This window comes from Schistocerca americana, chromosome 5 (genome assembly GCF_021461395.2).
Source record: "Schistocerca americana isolate TAMUIC-IGC-003095 chromosome 5, iqSchAmer2.1, whole genome shotgun sequence".
NCBI classification, from domain to species: domain Eukaryota; kingdom Metazoa; phylum Arthropoda; class Insecta; order Orthoptera; family Acrididae; genus Schistocerca; species Schistocerca americana.
Window position 1 is genome coordinate 407,970,391 of NC_060123.1, and position 27,525 is coordinate 407,997,915.

Sequence of the window (27,525 nt, forward strand, 5' to 3'; positions counted from 1 at the left end):
TAATATGCAAAGTAAATTGCTGAAGTGAACATTTTGTGTTGCAATTTGGTGATTATAATAACAGAGTAACTTCCTGGGCAGTGACATCAGAAGACTTGTAATTTTCTACAGTGCACTAAAATAATGATGAATTAGAACTTAGTATTTCTTATATGAGTTTCCGAAATGCATGCGTGATGCACCACATATTCATCAGCAAAAAAAAATCTAGATCATTTCGTCCTCTTCTCATTCTTCTCTCATACTTCGTAAAACCGTGTAGTAGGAGAAAGACAGCTTGATGAGCTGAAAATAAAGTTCCATCAGTATTCTGCGAATGATGTACACAGGTATGCAGTGTAAAATACAATGTACTTAAATTTACTTTCAGTAGTTGATGTATACACTTAGGGTTGTTAAAGAAATAATACTAATAACGGAAGATAGTACGGTGTTTATCGAATAGGAAATGTTTTTCATTTGTAGGATGTAGGAAAATTGCTTTCGTCCAGCAGTAATTTCAGAAGAGGGACTGGAAATTGTCGGGAAAGAATTTACGTTTCAGAATATAGCTGATGCTTCAAGTAGAAGTACCAGTTGGCCATTGCTATTAACGCATGTCGTTACTTTCAGGCCATTGACGCGAAGAGTAGTGTATACCGTCCTATCCATAACTAGGTCATTAGCGTAAGCTCGCACTGGATGAGGATGGGCAAGGAAATTTGTAATGACCTGTGACAAGACTTAGTTCAGCACCAGACCCGCACACAGGATTGTTTTTTGCTTTTCAGGGGGGGGGGGGGGGGGACGTTTTTTGCATTCTCCCTTCTACCTTTCAATTTCCTTCCAATAGTGAATGGCTTTTTATTTCCATTACATTTTCTTTTATTTCGATGCGTCTGCTGCAGTTTACAAACATCCAGATTCAAAACCTTTGAATGTATCTAATAATACACAAGGTATAGACGAAAAAGGTTCTGGGATCAAGTCAGAAATGAACATTGTGTGCAAAGCTGATTGCCTACTGTAATGCCTTGGAAACAATGTTGGAACGTCTTGGTTATGGCATAGTCTGGGCGAGATGTAATGCAGGTCAATGACAACAGGATCAATGATAACAGGACACTCTTGCCTTTAATCATGATGACGAACGTTCTATTGGTTATAAAACAACAACAGTGGCTATATATATTTTTTATGTTTGTGCATGTATACTGTACTTGGGTCAAAAAAAGTTGTTTTGGCTACATAAAAGCGCAAAAGTTACGCGATCCACAATTATTACTTATATTACAATATCATATTTATTTTTATGTTATTATATAAATACAGATTCGATTAAATCTTTTAATAGATCAAGAGGTGGATAATAACTGATCTTCCGCTCACGACTGAAGGTTGAGGTTGGTACAGGAAGGACAGAAAACACTTGAAGCAATATAAATTTCCTGTACTTCACGTCTATGGTAACAAATTTCTTACCCACAGATTACCGGTTTCAGTCTATAATGGCCAACTTCAGATCTGCAGCAAAATATGGGAAAACATAAATACGCTAGTAGATTGTCTACAGCGTAAAACAATAAAACAGACCACAGTGAAAACTACTACTGACATACATATACATTTGTGCGCTTTAAGTACGAAGAGGAATGCCTGTTTTATAAAAACAATGCCCTCATGTTCTGCAGCCATAGTGGTGTCGTCAATGTTGAACGCAAAAGCAGCGTCAGTGCTGTCAAATATATATAAATAACAGCATAAGCAAGAATCATCTTGTCAGCAGCACTACTGTTCAAAATGAACTGCTGTACAGTAGCCAAGAGATGTTTGTGTTGTAAGTTCACCAGATGTCGCTACTGTAGGCATACACAAATCTTCACGGATTAATTGAAAAACGTAAAATAAAGCTGAAACAATCGGTAAAGCCTTAATGGGCTTATAAGGTATAAGAAGCATTACAGTAATAAAAAGCGATGAAATAAAACACGACAAAAGTTAGACTGCTAAAAGGAGGAAGAGTTAAGAGACAGTGATTGACACATGCTCAAGTGCCAATATTATAGATAATGACATACATAATAAACAGCTTTCATAGTACACAGAATTATATAAAACACAAAAAATAGCTAAAGAAGCCACAATGAAAGAAAACATACTGCCGCACATAATCAGCGTCCTCTGTTAGCACTAAAGTCAGAATTATGCATAGGCTAGAAGTGGTTAGAAGAATGTGAGCGCCAGAGGGCCCCTCTTACCCTACCGGAATGCCGTTGCAAGAAAAGAATGATAAAACTCCGTACCAGTGTATGCGCAAGATTATCTAGTTAATGCAGTATATTATATAAACAGAGAAGGGACAAGAAAATACTACAGTTATGCGAACAACGTACGAAAACGAAGTCAGTATGTAAGGCATTCTATACTAGATGAAACTATCGACAAACTACACTACTGACCATTCAAATTGCTACACCACGAAGATGACGTGCTACAAACACGAAATTTAACCGACAGGAAGAAGATGCTGTGATATGCAAATGATTAGCTTTTCAGAGCATTCACACAAGGTTGCGCCGGTGGCGACACTTAACAACGTGCTGACATGAGGACAGTTTCCAACCGATTTCTCATACACAAACAGCAGTTGACCAGCGTTGCCTCGTGAAACGTTGTTGTGATGCCTCGTGTAAGGAGGAGAAATGCGCACCATCACGTTTCCGAATTTGATAAAGATCGGATTGTAGCGATTGCGGTTTATCGTATCGCGACATTGCTGCTCGCGTTGGTCGAGATCCAATGACTGTTAGCAGAATATGGAATCGGTGGGTTCAGGAGGGTAATACGGAACGCCTAGCTGGATCCCAACGGCCTCGTATCACTAGCAGTCGAGATGACAGGCATCTTATCCGCATGGCTGTAACGGATCGTGCAACCACGTCTCGATCCCTGAGTCAACAGATGGGGACGTTTGCAAGACAACAACCATCTGCACGAACAGTTCGACGACGTTTGCAGCAGCATGTACTATCAGCTCGGAGACCGTGACTGCGGTTACCCTTGACACTGCATCGCAGACAGGAGCGCCTGCGATGGTGTACTCGACGATGAACCTGGGTGCAGAAATGGCAAAACGTCATTTTTTCGGATGAATACAGGTTCTGTTTACAGCATCATGATGGTCGCATCCGTGTTTGGCGACATCACGGTGAACGCACATTGGAAGCGAGTTTTCATCATTGCGATACTGGCGTATCACCCAGCGTGATGGTATGGGGTGCCATTGGTTACACGTCTTGGTCACCTCTTGTTCGCATTGACGGCACTTTGACAGTGGTCGTAACATTTCAGATGTGTTATGACTCGTCGCTCTAACCTTCATTCGATCCCTGCAAAACCCTACATTTCAGCAGGATAATGCATGACCGCATGTTGCAGGTCGTGTACGGGCCTTTCTGGGTACAGAAAATGTTCGACTGCTGCCCTGGCCAGCACATTCTCCAGATCTCTCACCAAATGAAAACGTCTGATCAATGGTGGCCGAGCAACTGGCTTGTCACAATACGCCAATCACTACTCTTGATGAACTGTGGTATCGTGTTGAAGCTGCATGGGCAGCTGTACCTGTACACGTCATCCAAGCTCTGTTTGATTCAATGCCCAGGCGTATTAGGGCCGTTATTACGGCCAGAGGTGGTTGTTCTAGGTACTGACCTCTCAGGATCTATGCACCCAAATTGCGTGAAAATATAATCGCATTTCAGTTCTGGTATAATATATTTGTCCAATGAATACCCGTTGATCATCTGCATTTCTTCTTGGTATAGCAATTTTAATGGCCAGTAGTGTACACATAACAGAGGCGTTCAGTGACTGAAGTTCTCCTCTCAAACACCCAATGTGGCTTTCGACCTTCTTTCTCTGTCGATGACCAAATCCTATGTCTCACTCATCTCCTCTCCTTTCCCTCCAGCTTAACTCCTGTCGATCTGCCATTTTGTCTCCCTGGCACCCGCTCTCCTGTTTAAACTCCAGACCTACGCCCTTCCTGTCAACTATGTCCATCTGCTTGCCTCCTTCTTCTCCCACCGCCCCTCTTATGTTAACATCCATAATGCCGATTCCCGCACCTTCTACCCCTCTGTGGGTGTGCCCCAGGGCCCTGTCCTCTCCCCTGTCGTCTTCCTCCTGTACACGGCAGTTATGCCCCAACCCCACCCCGTCCCCTTCCAGTACACCTCCTGCAGTATGCCGATGACACTGCATTCCTTGCCCTTGCTCCTACCCTTCAATGTCCCAACGACCTCTCCAGAATGACCTTGACCTTTTTGCCATATGGCATAACCAGTGGCTCCTGAAAATCAATCCTTCCAAGACCCAGGCGATTATCGTAGGTCATACCACTCGCTCCTTCTGGCTCCTTGATTTCTCCCTTACCATCTGCGCCTGTCCTGTCCACCTCTCGCCCACCCTCACCTACCTTGGCCTCAACACTGACCGTCACCTCACCTGGATCCCTCATCTCCACTCTATCCAATCCCAAGCCCACAACTGCCTCCGACTCCTCAAACTCCTCTCTGGCTGGACATGGGGGTTGAACCTCTCTACCATCCTCCACACCTTAAAATCCTTAATCCATCTCATCCTCTGTTATGCCAGTCCCACTTGGATATCCACCTCCCCCCCCAAAATTCTATAAGTCCCTCCCGATACTCAAGCGCCACACACTTTGGCTCACCTTCTGTATGTGCCTCCTGTCCCCCATGCAGATCATCTACAACCTGATTCCTTTCCCCCATCTGCTCCTTTCCCTCAAACATATTTGTGGCCTCTACACCTCTTGCCACATTGATCCATCACGTCCCCTGGTTGCTTCTCTACTCTCCAACCCCAAGGCTTCTGTTGCGCCTTCACTGTTGTGTCCCCCTTACCCTCCACCTCTACACCCTTCATCTCCTTTCCCAAGGTGGCTTGCGTCGACTCCCCCTCCCGGATGATGCCCTCTCTCCCTCCATTTATCCCTCCTATCAACTCTGATCCTCACCTCCCCCTCCCTTCCTCTGTCCTTTTCCCAGACTCGCTCTCCCTCCCTTCAGTTCCGTTTTTCCCCTCCTACCCTTTTTCCCTGCCCCCCTTCTCTCCCCCAAGTCCTTTTGCTCTCCCCTCCACTGGATTTCCCACTCCTTCTTGCGTCCGCCCAGTCCCTCCCTTTTACTATGTCCCCTTCCTCCGTCAGCCCCCCTTTTTCCCTTTCCTCTCCTCCCCCCTTTCTCCCCCACCTTTTCCCCCCTCATCGGTCCGGGTCCTCCCCCCTGCCCCCTATCTGCCACCATGTCACCTGTATAGTGCTGTTTTAAGTGAGTGTTCAGTGTTGTGTGTCCTCTGTCAAGGTTGCGAACAGCCACCATACTGTCGCTAGTTGTGTTTTTTTATCTCGTGTGAACAGAAACCAGACTGTCACTGTGTTCTTGTAATTGTACCTGTATATTTACTATGTGTTTTAATCAGCATCGCCGACCGTTTTGTTTTTATATTTTCGTCGTAATTTTTCCTCCATGTTTCAGTTTTTAACAGTCACCATTTTATCGCCTGCTTTTGTTTGTTTTTCATATCTCCTGATTCTGTTTTTTGACTTTTCTGTAGGCTGCAGAGTGGCATATTGTGCTGCTGCCAGCCCGCCCCACCTCTGGGGGGGAATTGAAATCCAACAAAGAAAAATAAGAAGACTGAAGTTAAACATTGTGAAGCAGAGCAAAGTACGTAAGGACATGAAATCGCTCCGCAGTTAAGCAGTTTTGTTGGTTCTTTCATTTTTTGCAATGTAAATTTCAAGCTTCTCTAAGAAATTAACAGAAGGGCCTTTTCCCACTCTGTGTAGAATACGCATACAATTCTTAATGCTCCCTATAGAATGACCAGTTTCAGATACTTCATACGTAAAGCACACAAATGTATATGTCTGTCAGTAATACTTTTCATTATGATTAATTTATTGTTTTAAACTGTAGACAATCTGCTAGTGTACTTATGCTTCCTCATATTTTGCTGCAGATCTGAAGATGGTCATTATAGACTGAAACTGGTAATCTGTTAACAAAAAGTTTGTGGCCATAGATGCAAAGTAAAGGAAATTTATTCTATATTCGGGTCACTGTTTTATTTGCTACAGTGTCGCAGCTTTTGAAAGATTTGAAGCAGAATGTTTGGGAAGAGAGTCTCTGAGCGCGTCCCTAATGTTTCGATTGCTTTCTCCGTTTTGTCACTCATCAACATTTTCCCATTCCTTATTCCTCTTATAAGCCAGCTCAAGGATCTAATAATATCTGGTGTCCATATCATCCACGTTTGCATCACCAAAATTTGACATAAAATTTGTGCGATAACACTTCGTTCTCTGGAAGCAACCTTAAATATGCTGTACAATAATATTGCCCAGTTATAACGACTGCCTAAGGGCCACGATATATAAAGATGAGCGATTAATTCTGTCTGACATTGTGCGTATTAGGACGTACTTTCAAATACTATACGGTGTAATTTACTGACACACACTGGTGTGCAAAAATTGCGGACGGAAGTTACTTTCGGATGATGAAACTCGAACTACACATGGGAAGAACTGCTACGACATACAAGGGTCACTCCAAAAGAAATGCTCACTATTTTTGTAAAAATACAGTTTTCATTCTGCATGTGTGGAAGTTTTACAGTGCGTAGATACATCCCTCCCGCTTGTTTTCAAACTTAGTTCAACTTGTTCCCATGAGCGGCGCCATCACAGCACGTCTTCAAGATGGCTGCTACGTTTGACGTTCGTCAGAAGCAACGTGTCGTCATAGAATTTCTGTGCTGTGAAAACAAGAGAGTCCGAAACATCCACGAGAGGTTGAAAAAGGTGTATGGAGATGCTGCTGTCGATCGCAGTACAGTTAGTCGGTGGGCAAGCAGGTTACATGATGAAAGCTGGCACGACAATATTGATGATTGTCCTCACAGAGGCAGGCCTCGTACTGCACACACTCCAGACAATGTGCAGAGAGTTAACGAATTGGTGACTGCTGACAGATGCACCACAGTGAACGAATTGTAACGCTACGTTCGGATAGGGGAAGGAAGTGTTTGCAGAATAGTGTAAGTGTTGGTGTTAAAAAAGGTTTGTGCCAGATGGGTTCTCAGGATGTTAACAGTGGCTCACAAAGAAACAAGAAAAACGGTATGCAGCGAACTTTTGGAACAGTACGAGAAAGGTGGAGATGAATTTCTTGGAAGAATTGTGACAGGTGATGAAACATGGCTCCATCATTTTTCACCAGAGACGAAGAGGTAATCAATGGAGTGGCAGCATGCAAATTCACGCAAGAAAAAAAATTCAAAACCATAACTTATGCTGGAAAAGTTATGGCTAAGGTGTTTTTCGATTCCGAAGGACTCTTGCTTGTGGACATCATGCCAAGTGGAACCACCATAAATTCTGATGCATACGTGATGACACTGAAGAAACTTCAAGCTCGACTGAGTCGTGTTCGACCACATCGGCAAAAGCAGGATGTTTTGCTGTTGCACGACAATGCACGGCCACATGTCAGTCAAAAAACCATGGAAGCGATCACAAAACTCGGATGGTCAACACTGAAACACCCGCCTTACAGTCCTGACCTGGCTCCATTTGACTATCATCTCTTTGGGAAACTGAAAGACTCTTCGTGGAACATTGTTTGAAGATAATGACTCCCTTGTGCATGCTGACAAACAGTGGCTCCAACGGGTTGGTCCAGAATTTTACCATGCAGGTATACAGGCTTGGTTCCAAGATGGCGTAAGGCAGTTGAGAGGGATGGAAATTATGTGGAGAAATGAAAATATTGTTCCTAAAGGATGTATCTACACACTGTAAAACTTTCAAACATGTAGAATAAAAGATGGATTTAAAAAAAAAAATAGTGTGCATTTCTTTTGGAGTGACCCTTGTAGTTCTGGAAGTAACTGAGAAAACACACAATGAGACGAACAGAAAAGCCACTTCTATTCAAAGACGATAATTACACTGAACATCGCGATTTATGTTGGTCCACTGGACATTATAAAGGGCGTGACATGGTTCTTAATAGGGTGTTTAATCACCATGGATAACAAGGCACGCTCTGAAACGTCCCCCCATCCCAGCTGCAAGGTTGAAGAGAAGTTCTGATGGCAGGGTATTCCACTACTCAGCCAGCGAGTGTGACAACTGCTGGGTGGTCGTGCATGTGGACAGGTTCCAATACGTCTTCCCAAAGCATGCCATCTGCTCTCGATGAATTTAGGTCGGGGGGATGGGTAGGCCAGTCCTTTCTCCGAATATCCTGTCGTTGAAAGCGCTCTTCCATCACTGCTGTTGGATGTGATCCACAAAAATGAAGTTCGAAAGCAACGAGGAAAACATACACACGGGGAAGCAGTACAGTGTCACAAGAACATTGACAGGTGCATGTGCCGTGTTCAAAGATTTAGAGGTCAGTACGCCCATGCAACATTATGCTACCCCTCATCATAACACCTGAACCACGAAAACAAACATGTTCTTGGGAACATTACGTGTTCCCACCTCTCGCCTTATGAGGACAAAAATGGTTCAAATGGTTCTGAGCACTAAGAGACTTAACATCTGAGGTCATCAGTCACCTAGAACTTAGAACTACTTAAACCTAACCAACCTAAGGACATCACACACATCCATGCCCGAGACAGGATTCGAACCTTCGACCGTAGCGGTCGCGCGGCTCCAGACTGAAGAGCCTAGAACCCCTCGGCCACACCGGCCGGCCTTTTGAGGACAGGTCCAGCATTGTCTAACTGGTCGTTTTGGTGGCTCAGGCGTCGTGGTGTGCAGAGGCATAATGTTGCATGGACTTAGTGACCTCTAAATCTTTGAACACGGTACACTCACCATTCACGTTATTGTGACACTGTACTCCTTCCTCATGCGCAGTCGTTTCCAACTATGCAGATGCAGGAGCTCTTGCAACCAGTAAATACTGACTTGGTTGTAACACGTCTCTCCTACAGAGTCCAGACGTGTTGCGTAAGAGTCACGAGGAAAGTGTTGTGGTGTCGCTCGAATTTTGTCGCCAATGACAAAATTCGAGCGATACCATCACACCGTAGTGAATAGACATTGAAAGGTGGCCTTTGTGGATGAGGAACTTACATTGCAAATATAAGAGAATCACGAATGGCATTGGTAAAATGCGGAATGAAAGCTCAGAGGAGGTTTTCCCTGTATGTCCACAAATACTAGCACCTTACAGAACCAACAGTTTGTCATCACATCAGGATACATCGTGTACAAAATTTATTTTCGTTTTTATTCCACAATACAACGCGATGTAAGGCGTCAGCCGTTGGGACTATAACAATCGCGGTTCGGCAGAAATCAAGATGTAAGGCGTCAGCCGTTGGGACTATAACAATCGCGGTTCGGCAGAAATCAAGAGACTAGAAATCTACTCTGTAGGAATCAGCATGGGTTTCGAAAAAGACGATCGTGTGAAACCCAGCTCGCGCTATTCCTCCACGACAATCAGAGGGCCATAGACATGGGTTCCCAGGTAGATGCCGTGTTTCTTGACTTCCGCAAGGCGTTGGGTACAGTTCCACACAGTCGTTTAATGAACAAAGTAAGAGCATATGGACTATCAGACCAATTGTGTGATTGGATTGAAGAGTTCCTAGATAACAGAACGCAGCATGTCATTCTCAATGGAGAGAAGTCTTCCGAAGTAAGAGTGATTTCAGGTGTGCCACAGGGGAGTGTCGTAGGACCGTTGCTATTCACAATATATATAAATAACCTTGTGGATAACATCGGAAGTTCACTGAGACTTTTTGCGGATGATGCTGTAGTATATCGAGAGGTTGTAACAATGGAAAATTGTACTGACATGCAGGAGGATCTGCAACGAATTGACGCAAGGTGCAGGGAATGGCAATTGAATCTCAATGTAGACAAGTGTAACGTGCTGTAAATACATAGAAAGAAAGATCCTTTATCATTTAGCTACAATATAGCAGGTCAGCAACTGGAAGCAGTTAATTCCATAAATTATCTGGGAATAGGCATTAGGAGTGATTTAAAATGGAATGACTATAAAATCAATCGTCGGTAAAGCAGGTTCTAGACTGAGATTCATTGGAAGAATCCTAAGGAAATGCAGTCCGAAAACAAAGGAAGTAGGTTACAATACACTTGTTCGCCTACTGCTTGAATACTGCTCACCAGTGTGGGATTCGTACCAGATAGGGTTGATTGAAGAGATAGAGAAGATCCAACGGAGAGCAGCGTGCTTCGTTACAGGATCATTTAGTAATTGCGAAAGTGTTACCGAGATTATAGATAAACTCCAGTGGAAGACTCTGCAAGAGAGACGCTCAGTAGCTCGGTACGGGCTTTCGTTGAAGTTTCGAGAACATACCTTCACCGAGGAGTCAAGCAGTATATTGCTCGCTCCTACGTATTTCTCGCGAAGAGACCATGAGGATAAAATCAGAGAGATTAGAGCTAACACAGAGGCATACCGACAATCTTCCTTTCCACGAACAATGCGAGACTGGAATAGAAGGGAGAACCGATTGAGGTACTCAAGGTACCCTCCGCCACACACCGTCAGGTGGCTTGCGGAGTATGGATGTAGATGTAGATGAAGTTTCTACTAATTAAAAAAAATAGTATTTATCATTTTCAATCTTCAGATAGCGAAAATATTACATGAAACATTTTGTATTACAATATGGCCAACAGAAAGAGGAGGCACTTCTAAAATCAGCTGTGGTAAAGTTCCAGCGGTATATTATGATTTTGCGGTTTTGATTCTTATGTACACTGGTGCCCAAAATTAAGGCAACAAACCTCTATTTCCCCCTCCTGTGTCTAATTCACGATATAAGCATACACACTCTCAACAGATGCCGTGTTCTGCACGTAAGACGGCATTCAGGCCAACGGACAACCACGCCAAAGATGACGTCAGGGCACCTATCAAACAGGATAGTGTTTTCCGGCTAGTCCCACATCCACAATCGCTGTGTACACACACACTGTGCTTTATGGCACATAGAAGACGCCTACCTGACTCTCGGCGGTGGAGGGCCATAGGAGGAATGGAAGGAAGGCAGTTGCAAATTGATGTGGCCCGATGGCTTAATGTTATTCGTTCTGTTGCTTCTTGAACACGGCGACAGTTTATAGAGACCGAAATTGTATCCCCAAGACCATAACAGGGCCGACCACGATTGACGTCAGAAAGAGAGGACCGTTATTTGGCTATAAGGGCAAGACAGTACCGCCTCAGTACTGCACGGTAACTGGCAGCTGACCTCTCAGCATCCACTGGACGCCTTATGTAGGGGCAAACGGAGTACAGACAGCTTCGGCAGAGTGGCCTTTAGTGACGAAGACCTGCTGTACGTTCACCTCTGACGCGTCTTCACAGAAGGGAACATGCCGTCAACATGCTACTTGTACGGTCGAACAGTAGGCTGATTCTGTTCACAGATGAGTCCCGATTTGGTCTCGAGAATGACTCTCGGCGGGTTCGCATCTGGAGGGAACGTGGAGTACGGTTTCAGGACCCAAAAATTGCGGAAAGAGACCGATATCGAGGAGGATACCTAATGGTGTGGGCAGGGATTATGTTGACCTCTCGGACATCTCTTCATCAAATTACATGGGTGAATCGGCAAGGTTGAACTACTGTCAGGAATCGTGATGACATCTTGGGACATCACGTACGGTTGTTGCGAAGTGCTATGGAGCCAGACTTCGTATTGATGGACGATGATGCACGACCTCATGGAGCACGGGTGGTTGATGTTTTCTTGGAAAAGGATGATATTGCACGCATGGAGTGGCCTATTCGCTCACGCGATTTAAGGCCCAAAGAGCATATCTGGGATGCACTAGAGAGACGGGCTGCATCACGTCAGCATCGATCAACCACTCCCCAAGACTCGCGAGCAGCTCTGCAGTAAGAATTGGCGTTATTGCCTTAATATGAGGTTGATGGCATCATTCACATCATGCCCCGTCATTGTCAGGCCTGTACTGCTGCCAGAGGTGGTCACACCCCATACTGAGCACCTTAACCAGTTGTCAGAATGTGTGTGTAAACCCGTTAAGTTGGGAAAAAAGAAGAACGTTTTTGTCTAGCGTTATGCATATTGCAGTTCTTTACGTTCTGTATTCTTAAAATTGTTTCTACTTTACTGCCACTGTGTATGCTGTTTTGTAGCAAAATACATACAACGTTGCAAAATTTCAATTTGTTGCTTTAATTTTGGACACGAGTGTATACCAGTACCAAATCTAAATAATTAAATATTAAATCGATCTAATGTGTTACTGCGTTTGTCTCACTATACAGCATAACATTTCTATTACAAGATGACTGTAAATTTCAGATAATGTATATTTTCATGTGAGTGGGTGGATAAAAATGTGTGGTCTGTTGGTTCCGTATATGCCCTACGAATAGCAAAAAATTCGAAAGTTATTACAAGTTTTAGAAAAGTGTTAACGCAACTCACATCAACGAAAGTTGCGACGTTGAGTGTATAGAACCAGCCGCCTTTGAAGGTGAAAGCCTTCTGTGAACGCCATATGATGATGACGATGCTTTTCTGGGACGAAACGTCCCAGTCCTCCCAGCCGCTGTCGTATGCTGCGTCGCCCACTTCTAGACCCTGATCGTTCAAAAAAAGAAAAAAAAGGTGAAGTATTTTCAGAAGTTGTTCTCATTTAAATTTATCGATTGAGATAAGAAAGTGACTACTGTACTGTATCATACACTTGTGAACAGCTGTAACGATGTAAAAATTAGATGAGAAAAAATAACACAGGGAAAATTTCCCATCAAATAGATATGGAGTTGACTTACAACAATGTTTATTTTCATTTACTAATTAAACCAATTATTATTATTTTGTATGTACTATACGCTGTTCTTTAATGTATTCTTTGCTGATGTTACAACGACAAGTTGATGTATAAAATCTAAATACTATATTCACTCTCCTCAACAACTGCGGGAAACGAAACATGATATTAGTACATGAAACGAGGAAGCCTTTCAGTAAAGATAAATCACAGGAACCGAATTCACCTGTAGCCAGGGCACATAGCAGTTTTCACCCCAATGACAGTCTACTTTTTCGCTTACGTGATCCATACGTTTTACCCCTTCTCTTATTTACACACACAGATGTTGCTATTCTCTGTGTTTCCGATGAGGCTCACGTACAACATGAGGGAAAATAAACTTTCGAGACAGTGTGTTGTTTATCTTCCCATCAAACACACACACGATTTACTACAAACACCGCACTAATTATTAACAGCTTTCCCTTCGTGATCTATAGCGCACTTCCAAGGCTGAATTAGTTTCTACATGCTTGGAATATATTATCAGGTTTGAAGTTGAAGTCGTGAAGTCAAGCTGAACAGTATTTACTTTAGTGGAAGAGTTCCTCTGACGATTTCTGGATGCGGAAGAGAAAAATCATTAGAATACACGATCGTAGGGCGCAGGGATGTTAGTGACAGATGGAAGATGAGGGTGGAAAGGAGGGCGATTATTGTTACGTTGCCTTGCCACATATTTTTTTCCAATTTCGGACGAAAATCACATTAGCTGTTACTGGAAAGTAATGTCAGAGTGTATGGTTACATTCACAGCATACAATCAGCAAAATATGAAATCTTTATTGTTCTAATAGGAGCATAAAATGAGTCCTGTGCGCATGAGCAGAAACTTCTGTGCTTTCTTGTTGCGGTTCAGCCGTTACTTTCTGTTTTTGATGTTACACAAACCCACAATTTTTCGTCGTCAGTAAATATCTTGGATAGCAATCGTTCTCTTTACAAGTTAACTTCTGACACAAAACGTAGCTACAGCAGTGGTGAATTTTAATGGTTCTCACTTGCAGCGTATGGTGTTCGTGGCATGTCAGGTTTTTAATTTATCGTGAAATGCAATAGTGGTTGACCATCTTATCGGGTGACTGGCGGAGTTTCCTATGAGTCAGAGTGTTCAGAAATTCTTTATCAAAGGCCGAAACTTTCCACACGTTTTCGTATTGCTACTATTCTTGCCTAAGCATATCCCACCAAATTTTGGTCTTATCAGAGGATCCTTATTTTGTTATATGCCTGAAAAAAGCAAAGTGTTTTAAAGCAAAAATTATGATTTAAGTAATTGGGCATAAACATTTTGTTTTTTCTACTGGGATTTCTCGTTTTTATCTCAGTTACTAATATGTTTCGTTCTACAAATCGTTTTTATAGATTATTTAATGCCGGCCGCTGTGACCGAGCGGTTCTAAGCGCTTCAGTCCGGAACCGCGCTGCTGCTACGGTCGCAGGTTCGAACCTAGCTGACACGGTAGCTCGGCGTGTTTGGTCAGAGAGCTGGTTGGCCTCTGTAGTAAAAAATCTGGGTTGAAGGATCAACAAACGAACTTGAACGGATATCATGTGACGTCATGATGATCTCAGATGTTAAGTCCTATAGTGCTTGGAGCCATTTGAACCAGTTTTTGATTAGTTAATGGGTGGACTGGATTGAATCTACTGCATGATGTTTTAATGAAGTTAGTGAGAAAATTAACCCCTGTTGTTTCGTGAAACTTTTTTGTGAGTACCGAAGAGTTTTTACGATTATCATGATTTTAGTGATGAAATGTGTTCAAAACCAAAGACAAGATGAAAGTTACGGTGACGCCACAAGACATTCAGCTAAATTATTTACTTCGTATGTCCAGCTGTTGGCTGCATATGGAGCGTAAGTGAATTATCATGCATGTGTGACGGAGCAAGGCTGTGACATTAATGAAAAGCAAGCCCTACGCGACCATCATAAACAAAAGTAATGGGAATAACATACAGAAAGTTTCAGTTTAGGGATGCACCACTACAGTGAAATCAGACACCGCTTAACAACAAGAGAAGCAAACAAATGAGAATACTATCACGAGCTTTAGGGTAGAGTCATTGACAATTCGCGTGATGAAACTATGAGTAGTTCGTAATAACTACATTAGTGACAACGCGACAGCAATGCACGTTTCACGGAATAACACTGCTTGTGCATGAAAAAAAGTAGTTGCCGCGTAAGGTCCAAAGGCTGTACTTCACATGGCACAGGTGCGGTCAAACATGTTAGGCAGAAAAACTAAGAAGTAGTGCTGTATTACAATAGTTCCTTTTAGGCAGCATTCTCTGCTGCCATAGAACGCAGTGTACACACTGGTGCTCTTAGTACAAAATATCTGAGCCATTGCTAGATCTGAGAGCATGACCGCCTAGCTACAATACAGAGACAACTAGATACAATCCTATAACAGCAACGTGTCTCCACATTCTTCCGATCAAAGTAATCAGATAATGAGTTTAGTAAGACAAGAAAGCAGACTACTCAAATGAGCTTCCACAATCACTGAGCAAACAAATATACAGATCAAAACAAACACTAACTAGACCAGATCAATCGTAGTAAATATTAACACTAATACCGTAAATATTAGTAGCAGGTGTTTTAGTAAAATTAAAGTGGTGGTGCTGGTAATAGGTACATCATTATTGTTGTGACAGTACTGATAGTATCAGGTGAAAAAAGTCAAATAAAAACAGAGTTTAAATCAGGCAAAAGGCATACCCGAATTGGAGTGGAAAGTGATGTCATAGAAAACTGCATATAGACTAGCGTGGAGGTGGCCACCACAATTTGGAAATGGTAACTGCAGGCGTTAAAGAAATATAGCACCATTATTTTGATTGATGTAGTAACATTAGGTATGATTTGGCGTAGCACATGAACATGCGAAACCGAAAATGCCATAAACTTGTTGACTAACTGCAAATTTTAGCAACAAAGGTCAATTTCCCACCCTGACAAATTAGACTATAATGGGTGAATGAGTAAATAAAAACAATCGTCAGCTGTCAACTGAATGTCGCAATCACAGATAAAATGTGCGACTTACGCGATTATTGCTGATACAGAAGATATACACAATGATGAGATACAAAATTCTTAATTTGTGTGACCATTAAAAAAATGGCCAGTTGAAAAGTAGGACTCGCGTTCTGAGAGCTGCGTACAAACTTTTTCTGTATAGAGACAGCTCATCCATCCCGGGAATTGAGAATCTCTGCGATTTTTGCCTGGTATCGACGTTGATACTGGCAAGATATTGGCTCCGAGAATTCTAAAACTTTTGAGAATGTCTTAATTTAAAGTCTGAAGTTGGTTTTATGTGGTATAATTACAAATTAATAATTTTCTGATTTTTCCTTTACTTCCTTGCTTCTTGCCGATTTTGGTGATTCGAGGTTAACGGGAAGTACCCTATAGTTTTTAATGGGCGAGTTTGCGAGTATCAACATATGTGAGATAAATGGCCATATCTTTTGATTGCAATGATTTGGAAGGTTGAATTTCTTACACCGTCAAGGGACTGTAGACCTCAGTAGGTGACATCAGCTGCAACGAATACACATCTACCCGTTTCTGATAACATTGTTCGTTTGTCATCCGGCTGTCTCTATCCGTCCGTCTGTTAGATTCCAGGTTAACAGGAAGCACCCTATAGCTTTGGCGAGTGGGTTTGCGAGTATCGAAATTGTGACATAAGCGGCCGTATCTTTTGATTGCACTGACTTAGAAGCTTGCATTTATTACATCGCCAGGAGACTATAAAACTTATTACGTGACATAACTTTCAACTTTATACGTCTACCAGTTCATGACAAAAAGGGTTTTCAAGAGTAGGGCAGATGGACGGACGGACAGAGAAAGCGAAGTGGTCCTCTTTTAAGGGTTCCGTTTGCACAGGTTGAGGTATGCCCCCCCCCCCTCCCAAAAAAGAGCCATTTTCTTTCTCCACCTCACTTTGTCTCGCTGAATTCTTCCCCTGTTGGGGAATGAAGACTCTTGCGCTATCTGTTGGTGTTGTGTTAAGAATGTAGATTGTGCTGCCCTCTGCACCGGATACGTAACTTCTTCACTGTAAATGCACGTAGTGAAAATAAATGTGTGGGAGCAGAAGTATTACTGTGTCGATTACTTGATTTCATTAGTGTGTAGCAAGATTTTGGTGCCGAAACCGGGACTACATGAAGAGATAGAGTGCTACTACATATTAAAGAGGACTCGACGCCGGTGGAGAAGGTTTTGAGCGACTTCAATCTCAAGATCCGGTCACATCACGCCACGTTCAGCTGACACAGCTAAGGTGTGGCATTGCTCTGAAGCTGTAACAAAGGACACTAAGGATCGATTGATTTGTATGTGATGTTGGCGTATTATTTGCAAAGCATAAAGGGGCCTGCTAAAGTATTAATAGACAGCATCGCCATGTTAGCAACAGCGACCACTGCTGCAGAAGTCGAATTTGCACAGCCGTGCCAACTGTTGAGAACTGCAAACATCACTAGGAGGCTGCTAACAGCTCACACTCCTGGACAGTGCCATCCCTTAGCGACAGCATCGAACTGATTGGGGTGTCTTGTCGTTGAATGCACTCTCGCAACAGAAAGCAAAACCACCAACTCGCCATGACAGAAGCAGAAGCTACGAACTTGGGAAAACTGCGGCGGAAGCGGCCGACTTTGCGATCGAACTTGATGCGTTTCGTCAGCCAAATAAACGCGTTCGATGGTTCTACAACAAAGTGGTTCAAATGGCTCTAAGCACTATGAGACTTAACTTCTGAGGTCATCAGTCCCCTAGACTTAGAACTACGTAAACCTAACTAACCTAAGGACATCACACGCATCTATGCCCGAGGCAGAATTTCAACCCGCGACCGAAGCGACTAGAACCGCTGGGCCACAGCGGCCGGCGTTCTACAGCAACGGAAGGATTCCAACACTTCCAGGAACGCCTACAGGAAATATTGGAAGAATGGGCCAGACTGAACGATACAATACAGGACTTGCTGGATGACTCTGAAAACGAAGCCGACACAGCAGCTTGTGAGGAATATACTGATAAATGCAAACGCGCCCTCCGAAAGGCGAAAGGCCTTCTAGGAGGAGCAAGCTCAGGGGACAGAAATGCGACGTCAGCGGCTCAACAACACGCTTTTATGTACGTTTTTAATTGCCTATCAAACTCCACCCATTCTTAGGGGACATAGAAGCTTGACCTCGATTTTTGGAGCAGTTCACAGCTTCCATAGATGAGAATCCAGTGGTATCAACTATTAACAAGCATGTATTCCTCCACTGTTATCTTGATGGGGAACCTAAGGACTTGGTCGATGGCATTGCTGTTACAGCTGACAAATATGAGCAGACTAAGCAAATTTTGAAATCCGAATATGGGGATGAGAACAGAATTATCCAAAGTCACCTGGCTTTCGTGGAAAATCTTAACACTTGGACTTCAGGCAGTCCAGAGGCTCTCAATTCCACCTACATTGAGTGCCATAAGCACATCCAAGCACTACGAGCACTAGGAGAAAAAGTGGACTCTTATGGGAGAGTGCTTGCACCCAAACTTCTTCGAGCCTTTCCTGAAGAAATTTGCAAAAATTGGCTAGTGCATGCCCGAAGGCGAAAGATTGAAGAAGGGAACCTCACACACCTTATGAAGTTCCTAAACAAAGAGGTGAAAGGAGCTATCAACACACGAAAACTTCGTGGAGATACTGCTCCACACGAAAATTATGTACCTACCAACAGCATCTGCCTTCCATGTAAAGGTTAAAACGAAGGGGGACAAGAAGAAGAAACGAAAAATGTTTGTGTGTAGTTTGACAAAAGAGGGCACTGGGCCAAGACTGCCAAAAATTGCAAGTTTGCAGGCAAGAATAGACGCCCTCAAGACAATGAACCGTTGCTTCCTATGCCTTCGACATGGCAACAACAAAAATCGGTGTTTCAAACGGAAAAGGCGTCCTGTGCGAAATTTGAGGATGAGCATTACGTTTCCATCAGTAGTAGCCATACCACAACAGTATATAAAATTGAAACTATGACTTCTAACTTCACATACCTGCAGACTGCTTGTGTGAATATCGTAGGACCAACTGGTAAGAGCAAACAGACACGTGCCATCCTGGACACAGGGAGTCAGTCGAGTTTCATTCACCATTCACTGACTGAATTTCTCCAACTGTCATTGGAAGCACTACTCTGGAGATAACAACTTTCGAATCCACTTACAGTTCATCCCTCTCAAGGAGGAAGGAGTAGTTTAATATGATGGGGTGCTCCACCTATTCCCACATACACTATGTGTTCAAAAGTATCCAGACACCCCCAAAAACATATTTTTTCACATTAGGTGCATTGTGCTGCCACCTACTGCCCGGTACTCCATATCAGCGACCTCAGTAGTCATTAGTCACCGTGAGAGAGCAGAATGGGATGCTTCACGGAACTCACGGACTTCAAACGTGGTCAGGTGATTGGGTCATTGGGTGTCACTTGTGTCACACGTCAGTACGCGAGATTTTCACACTCTTAAAAAGCCCTAGGTCTACTACTTCCGATGTGATAGTGAAGTGGAAACGTGAAGGGACACATACACCACAAAAGCATACAGGCCAACCTCGTCTGATGACTGACAAAGACTGCCGACAGTTGAAAAGGGTCGTATTGTGTAATAGGCAGACATCTATCCAGAATATCACACAGGAGTTGCAAACTGCACCACGATCCACTACAAGTACTATGACAGTTAGGCGGGAGTTGATTTCACAGTCGAACGTCTGCTCATGAGCCACACAACACGCCGGTAAATGCCAAACGACGCCACGCTTGATGTAAGGAGCGTAAACATTGGACGATTGAACAGCGATAAAAGGTTGTGTGAAGTGACGAATAACGGTACACCGTGTGGCGATTTAATGGCAGGGTGTGGGTATGGCGAATTCCCAGTGAACGTCATCTGCCCGAGTGTGTAGCGCCAACAGTAAAATTCGGATGTGGTGGTGTTATGGTGTGGTCGTGCTTTTCATGGAGGGGGCTTGCACCCCGTTTTGTTTTGCATGGCAATATCACAACACACCACTCTAAATAGGATTAGAACTCGTCATGGCAGATGTGCTCACTCCCTGTATAAATGGGGTAAAATACCATCCCCTCAGTGTGACTGCGGAGAAAGTCAGACCATCAGCCACATTGTTGAAGAGTGTTCCAGAAGAGCCTATAATGGGAGCCCCGACGACTTCCTGCTCGCAACTCCAGAGTCGATATATTATAGTAATAGACTTGATGTTTGTTTGTAATCCGTAAACTTTGTTATATTAGTAATGTTGGTTTGCAATTATTAACGTTTGTTATATTAGTGATTTGTCTGTTTGTTTCTTATGTGTCTGTATTGCCATACGATAAATAAATAAATAATAATCACAACACAGGCCTACATTGATGTTTTAAGCACCTTCTTGCTTTCCACTGTTGAAGAGCAATGTGTGGATGACGATTGCATCTTTCAACACGATCGAGCATCTGTTCATAATGCATAGCCTGTGGCGGAGTGGTTACACGACAGTAACATCCCCGTAATGGACTGGCCTGCACAGAGTCCTGACCTGATCCTATAGAACACCTTTGGGATGTTTTGGAATGTCGACTTCATGCCAGACCTCACCGACCGACATCGATCTCTTCTCAGTGCAGTACTCTGTGAAGAAAGGGCTGCAATTCCCCAAGCAACCTTCCAGCACCTGACTGAACGTATGCCTGCGAGAGTGGAAGCTGTCATCAAGTCTAAGGTTGGGCCAACACAATAATGAATTCCAGTATTACCAATGGAGGGCGCCGCGAACTTATAAGTAATATTCAGCCAAGTGTCCAGATACTTTTGATGACATGGTGTATCAGTGACTGCCTTTGAAAGCACAAATAATTTTTCACTGCAACCATCAGTGCCACAAGATGTAGGAAATATGGCCATGAGGGGGTACACCGCTAGCAGATCCTAAAGGAGACACCGAAGATTTACCCACCGAGATCCTGAATGGAACCTGATTATTACTGGAGAATCGTGACTTTGGAACGATCAGTCAAGGTATCACCATCATTTCTTCTCCTCCCAACAATCTTCGGGTAAGTTCTCAGTGGAAACAGATCTAGAACCATTGTGAGCAGAGCAACCATCAACTTTATTCAGGGAGGCTTCAGTGATATGTCTGATGAGTCAGTGCACCGATTTTGGGACCTGGAGCAATCGGGATAAGAGAACATCAAGAGAGAGCATTAACACCCATGGACCACCCTATTTGTCAAGAATTCTGAGAGTCATACTATGTGGACTATGGCTGCAGAGTTGTACCCCTACCTCGAAGAAAGGATACACTTTTCTCCTGCAACTGCAAAACTGCTGAAGCGCGCCTTCGCTCCTTATTAAACAAGCTACAAGGGAATGAAGAGTTGAAGGTCATTTACCATGAGATCATGTCAAAATATATTAAGAAGGGTTAGTTAGAGGTAGCACCTGAGGACTGTACTGCTGGAAACACATTCTACCTGCCACACCACATCGTGAAGAAACGCAGCAGTGGAAGTGTGAAGTACAGAATAGTCTTCGATGCATTCTCACATGACCCAGAGCCTCTGTCGCTGAATGATACCCTCGAAAAAGGACGAAATTTACTTCCGGATATTCTGACAACCTTATTACGATTCCGCACACTTCAATTGGGATTAGTGTGTGATATGGGCCAAGCTTCCTTGCAGTTAACGTTGAATGAAGAGGACAGAGAACTCACGAGGCTCTTTTGGTATCGTATTGAACAAGCTGGAAATGGTGCCTACAAGATCATCGCTTCAATCGTTTGCCATTTTGACTTGCACCAAGCCCATTCCTTTTGTCAACTGCCATAAGGGAGCTAGCAGCACTAAGTAGTGAAAAATATCCACAAGCTCCAGGACTTGTAAACAACTCAGTATTCATGGACTATTTCGTGGGGAGTGTTGGAGATAGTGACACCGCTGCAATTATTTATCATGAATTGACAGAGCTCTTCCAGCAGATAAATCTTCCATTGTCCAAATGGGGGACTAATTCAAATGATCTGAAGGCAATATTGGATGTCAAAGGCCTTGAAACAAAGTCCACGGCCCAAGTTTTAGGAATTAATTGGAACACGGAAAATGACTCTGCCTGCAGTGACCACAAGAAGATATCTGAAGATCTAATGAACAAACTGGTTACCAAGAGAAATGTTCTAGCAACCACTTAGTTTTATGACTCCCTTGATGTGTTCACTCCTGTTGGGATCGTTTCAAAGCTAATTTTCCGAGACACATAGCTGAGGGGTGTTGCATGTTTGCCCACAAATCTTGCATTTCGTTGGCATTAATGGGTCTCAAAGCTTCATTACTTGTCATCGTTGCATTTTCGTAGATTGATAGGGGTGATGGGCACAGTTGGCTTTGAAGAGGTGCATGTCTTCTGTGATGCATCTGAAAGAGCCTACTGCGCTGTTTAGTATATAAGGACAGCTACCGAAACTGTATACACTGTGTGCATTGTCTGTAGCAACAACAGACTGGCTCCTGTCAAGAAGGTAACTCTACCTAGGTTGGATTTACTTGCTGCATTGGTGGATCACAACTCCTTCATTACATTTGCCAGGAAACACGGTTTGATGCAAGCAGAGCTACCTTGTGGAGTGACCTGACAGTCACTTTGGAATGGGTAAGGAGTGATCCGAACAAAAGAAAAACCTTGATTTGTAATCAAGTGACAGAGATATTGATATACACCACATCCAGCCAATGGAGGCACTGTCCAGGAAGCCATAATCCTGCAGATCATCTCATAGGGGGACTAGAAGCAAACCTGCTAGTCACTCTTGATATCTGGTGGTGTGGTCTACCATGGCTTTCAGAAGACAAGCGGTTCTGGCCACTGGACATCCCAGCCCAACCTCCATCAATACCAGAAGCCAAAACGAGAGCAAATATCACACTGATCAATATCACTGAACCACTACTGCACATAGCAAGCTTTAGTTCATACTGGCGAGTACTGCATATAACAGCCTTTGTATTTCGATTTATCAGCATAACAAGAAATAAAAAAAAAATCTGTGGCAGTTTGAGTGCTTTGGAATTAAAAAATGCACGCACCTACTGAAGCAGAAGAATTCAAGAGGAACTATTTACTGCTGAACTGTCTGCACAGCATAAGGGAGAACAATTGCCCAAGGAATCAAAGAACACTCGATACAGTCCTTTTATATCTGTTGGCATCCTTCGCCTTGGTCGTAGGCTGCAATGTGCTGCACTGTCATACTCAGAGAAACATCCAATTATATTGGATGGACGTCACCATTTCACTGAGCTTCTCATCAGACACACATATGTAAGACTGCATCATCTCGGTGTATGGATTGTGTTAGGGGACCTGCAAGAAGAATTTTGGATTCTGCAAGGATGACAAGCTGTTTGGAGAGTTCTTCACTCTTGCCTACCATGCAAGATAATACACAAGTCACCGCTATGAAGAGATGGAGACTCTAGTACCACTGGACAGAGTTCAGCCTTCAAGACCATTTGCAGTAGCAGGCATCGATTTTGGTGGACCATTATATGTAAAATCTGGACATCAGACAAAGAAGTCATACAGGGTCCTATTCACATGTGCCACGACACGGCCATTCATATTGAACATGCCACTGATACGACCACTGACAGATTTTTGATGGCCCCATAACGCTTTGCAGGACATAGGAGCCTACCAGCCACTGTCTACTCAGACAAAGCTACAACGTTCCATACAGCCAACTCATAACTGCCAGAGCTTTTCAAAACCATTCAGCATACTGACATACAGCTCTGCTGTGCCCACCATGGAATCAGTTGGAAAATCATACCACCATGTGCGGCATGGTGGGGAGGCTGGTGGGAACGCATGGTAGGCTATGTCAAGCACTGTTTGAGGGAAGTTCTTGGTCGCTCCCAGATGGATGAAGAGAGTCTGAACACCACCTTGATCAGCATAGAAGCTGCAATAAACTCACGACCCATCACTCAAGGTGAGAGCGATACTCCATTGACGCCAGCCCACTTTCTAAATGGTAGGAAATTAACAACAATTCCATGTGGGCCAGAGCCAGCAACTAGAAGCTGCCTTGCAAGGAATTCCGACTAAGACAAAAGATCAATGAGGACATTTAGGTTGAAGACTGAATACCTGCTGCTGCTAAGACACTACCATGAGGTGAAGGGATTCCTTCACAAGGGAATCAGAGAATTGGAGAGATTGTTCTGCTCCAAGAAGACAGCAAACCACAGCACTTGTGGAAGAGGGCTGTGGTGGAAGAAGTGCAGCACGGGAGAGACAATAAAATACGGTGCATCGTCCTCCGCCAGCCAGATGGTATGAAGATCTATCGACTGGCCCAGCTGGTCATCCCCCTCGAGATGGACCAGGGTGGGGAGGATATTGCGGAATAAATACTCTTGCGCCATCTGTTGGTGTTGTGCTAAGACTGTAGATTGTGCTGCCCTCTGCAGCCGATATATAACTTCTTCACTGTAAATGGACGTTGTGAAAATAAATGTGTGGGAGCAGAAGTTTTACTGTGTTGATTCCTTGATTTCACTAGTGTGTAGCAACATCCCCTGTTTCAGTTCACCTTTTATTCGTTATTCCTTTTTCCTTCAACAATCTCTGCATTCCACTAATTTGAATCAGTGTAAAAGCCACAATGTGCGTCGTATGCGTGATTTTCTATTTAACAATATTCTGCAAAGGTTGAATCTGTCTTTCGTAGTCTCCAGCTTCTCTTGTGTTCTGATGACCTAACTACCACAGCTCTCCCTGGATTACCAATATAGACATTTCTATAATGTTTACAGTGGTTCTTATGCACAATAATCTAAGCCAAACGTTTCACACCGAGCAAACGACCCTGTGACGAAATGCACTGCTCTTCATTGGGTCTTTTTTTATATGTTGTGTAGTCCTACATGGTAAGGGTCCCATAGCGATAAGCAGTGCGTAAGATTTAGTCGACGAAGCGTTTTGTAAGCCACCTCGTTCATGGATGAGTTACATTTCCGTAAGATTATGCCTGTGAATCTCAGTCTAGCATTGGTTTTCCTACTATTTGTTTAATGTGGTCGTTTCACTGAAGGTCTCTCGGGATGGTTACTCATCGATATTTTACCGTAGGTTCTGTCTGCAGCAATTTGGTATCAATAGCGTAATTGTAAGTAATGGATTGCTTTTCTTATGAATGCACAATATGTTATATTATTGTATGTTCAGGATCAACTGCCAATCCGTGCACCCTTCATCAATCCGCTGCAGGTCCTGTTACAAAGCGCCACAGTGTTCTGATATTGTTACATTCTTGTATACAAATGCATCATCTGAGAATAACCTTACGTGGCTTCTGATATTTTCTATTACATCATATGTATATATTACAAGCAGTAACGGTTCTATCACAGTTCCTTGAGGTACTCCCGAATTTACCTTTACGTCTGTCGATTTTGTTCCTTTACGAGCGACGTATTGGGTTCTCTCTGCGAGGAAGCCTTGAACCCAGTCGAAAATCTGGTCTGATACTAGGCACCCTCTTATTTTCTTCACTAAACAGCGGTACTGGACTGTGTCAAATTCCTTCCTGATGTGCGGGAACACGGCTTAAACTTGAGCGCTGATTTCTATAGCACTGTGGAACTCATGGTGGAACAGAGCGAGCTGAGATTCGCAATACCGCTATATGCAGAATCCAAACTGATTTTTATCAGCATAAAACACGTTCCATGATGCTACAATAGACGAAAGTCAGCGACATTGGCCTATAATTAAGTGTATCTGTGCTACGACCGTCCAGAAAACTAGAATTATAGTGCTTTTTCCAGGCGCTAGGTACGCTTCGTTGCTCCAGCGACCTACGATAAACTGCTGCTGCAAGAGATGTAAATTCTTTCCCATAATTTCTGTAGAATCTTACGGGTATCTCATCTGGCTTTGATGATTTTCTAATACTAAGCGATTGTAGTTACTATTCTAATATGCGATCACTTATCTAAGTATTTGTCATTTCAATGTTAATACGATGACTGATGATCTTCCGCTGTGAAATAACTTCGGAAGACTGAATTCAGCATTTCGGTTTCCGCTCTGTTATCTTCCATTTCGGTGCCAGTATTGCCACTGAGTGAAATAAGAGAGCCATGTACATATTTAACGTAAGATCAAAACTTCTTAGGGTCTTTAGTCAGATCGGATGGCAAAATTTTACTTTCAATGTCGTATAACACTTCTTTAATTGCTCTCCTTACGCTTATTCTCGCTTCGTTCATACTCTGGGTACGATGCAACAAACAGTGATTCAAATGGCTCTGAGAACTATGGGACTTAACATGCGAAGTCATCAGTCCCCTAGACTTAGAACTACTTAAACCTAACTAACCTAAGGACATCACACACATCCATGTCCGAGGCAGGATTCGAACCTGCGACCGTAGCAGCAGCACGGTTCCGGACTGAAGTGCCTAGAACCGCACGGCCACAACGGCCGGATGACAAACAGTGAGCATAGCCTGCAAGCCGCATGCGATACAAGCTGCTTTCATCAGATTGGCAATCCGGCGCAAGAAACCGAGGATGGCCTCAGCTCCTCCTTGGTTTGTGGACTAGAAAGGGGTGGAGTCAGTCGAGAAGTAGCGGCCGCACCACCTGGAAAACTGACGACTGCCAGGAGATTAGTACGTTGGCGTCATGCGCCTCCTAATCGTATCCAAATAATGACATTTGGCAGAGGATGGCACAGCGTTCATTTAGCACACAGTGGTCCTCTGGGACTGATCGCGGAATAACTTGTACGTACACACCTTCTCCATACTTCAGGTAGCTAGTAATGGTCAAAAACGATTAATTAACTTGTTTCATGTTTTTTTATAATCTTTGGGACAAATTGTGATACTGTAGAAGGTGTTGGTTCTTCCAGTTATCAGAGCCATTCTTGAGAAAAGAGTCCAGCGAAGTCTTACCAAGTAAGTGAGCTCCTCGCAGCACCAGCAGTAGAAGAATAACTGTTGACAGGCGGCCATGAAGTACAGCATTAAGCCCGATAGCTCCAGCAGGTCACTCGCGCCTGCCTGTAACATACATACGACTTGCTGTGGATGTCACAAATGTTCGATAAAAACTGAAACTCTAACGCCTCTTTGAGATTAAGCACATGAAAGACGAAACAAATGTAGACATGAAGCTTGGTTTTTCACAGAGTGATGTGACTTTTTAGTCTTGATCGTCAACTACACTCTAAGGACAAAAGACGTGCGACCATCACCATGATGTCATGAAGACAAACGTCTCACGTATCAACAGTGTGCACCGAGTCCACTACGCGGAAATAAATAAGGAAGGTTTATGTTTCCCGTCCTGTCGACGATGAAGTCATTGGAGACGCAGCATTTGCATCCATATAACTGGGATGAGCTATGAAACTAGGCTTGGACTTTTGAAATGAAATCATGGTAAACCGAAATCTGGACGGGCATTTCAACTCATTTCCTCCTAAATGTGATTCCAG

At 43.4% G+C, this 27,525-nt stretch overlaps 1 protein-coding gene across 1 annotated transcript; it reads right to left on the reverse strand.

Annotated features, from left to right (window-relative positions):
* Positions 1-153: 153 nt before the first annotated feature.
* LOC124615741 (odorant receptor 67c-like) lies at positions 154-27,079 on the reverse strand. The gene is made up of 3 exons (XM_047143822.1): positions 26,981-27,079; positions 12,541-12,696; positions 154-285 (listed from the first exon to the last, which is right to left on the reverse strand). Exons 1-3 carry the CDS (start codon positions 27,050-27,052, stop codon positions 229-231), a joined length of 285 nt encoding a protein of 94 aa, XP_046999778.1. The 5' UTR covers positions 27,053-27,079; the 3' UTR covers positions 154-228.
* Between the last annotated feature and the right edge of the window lie 446 nt (positions 27,080-27,525).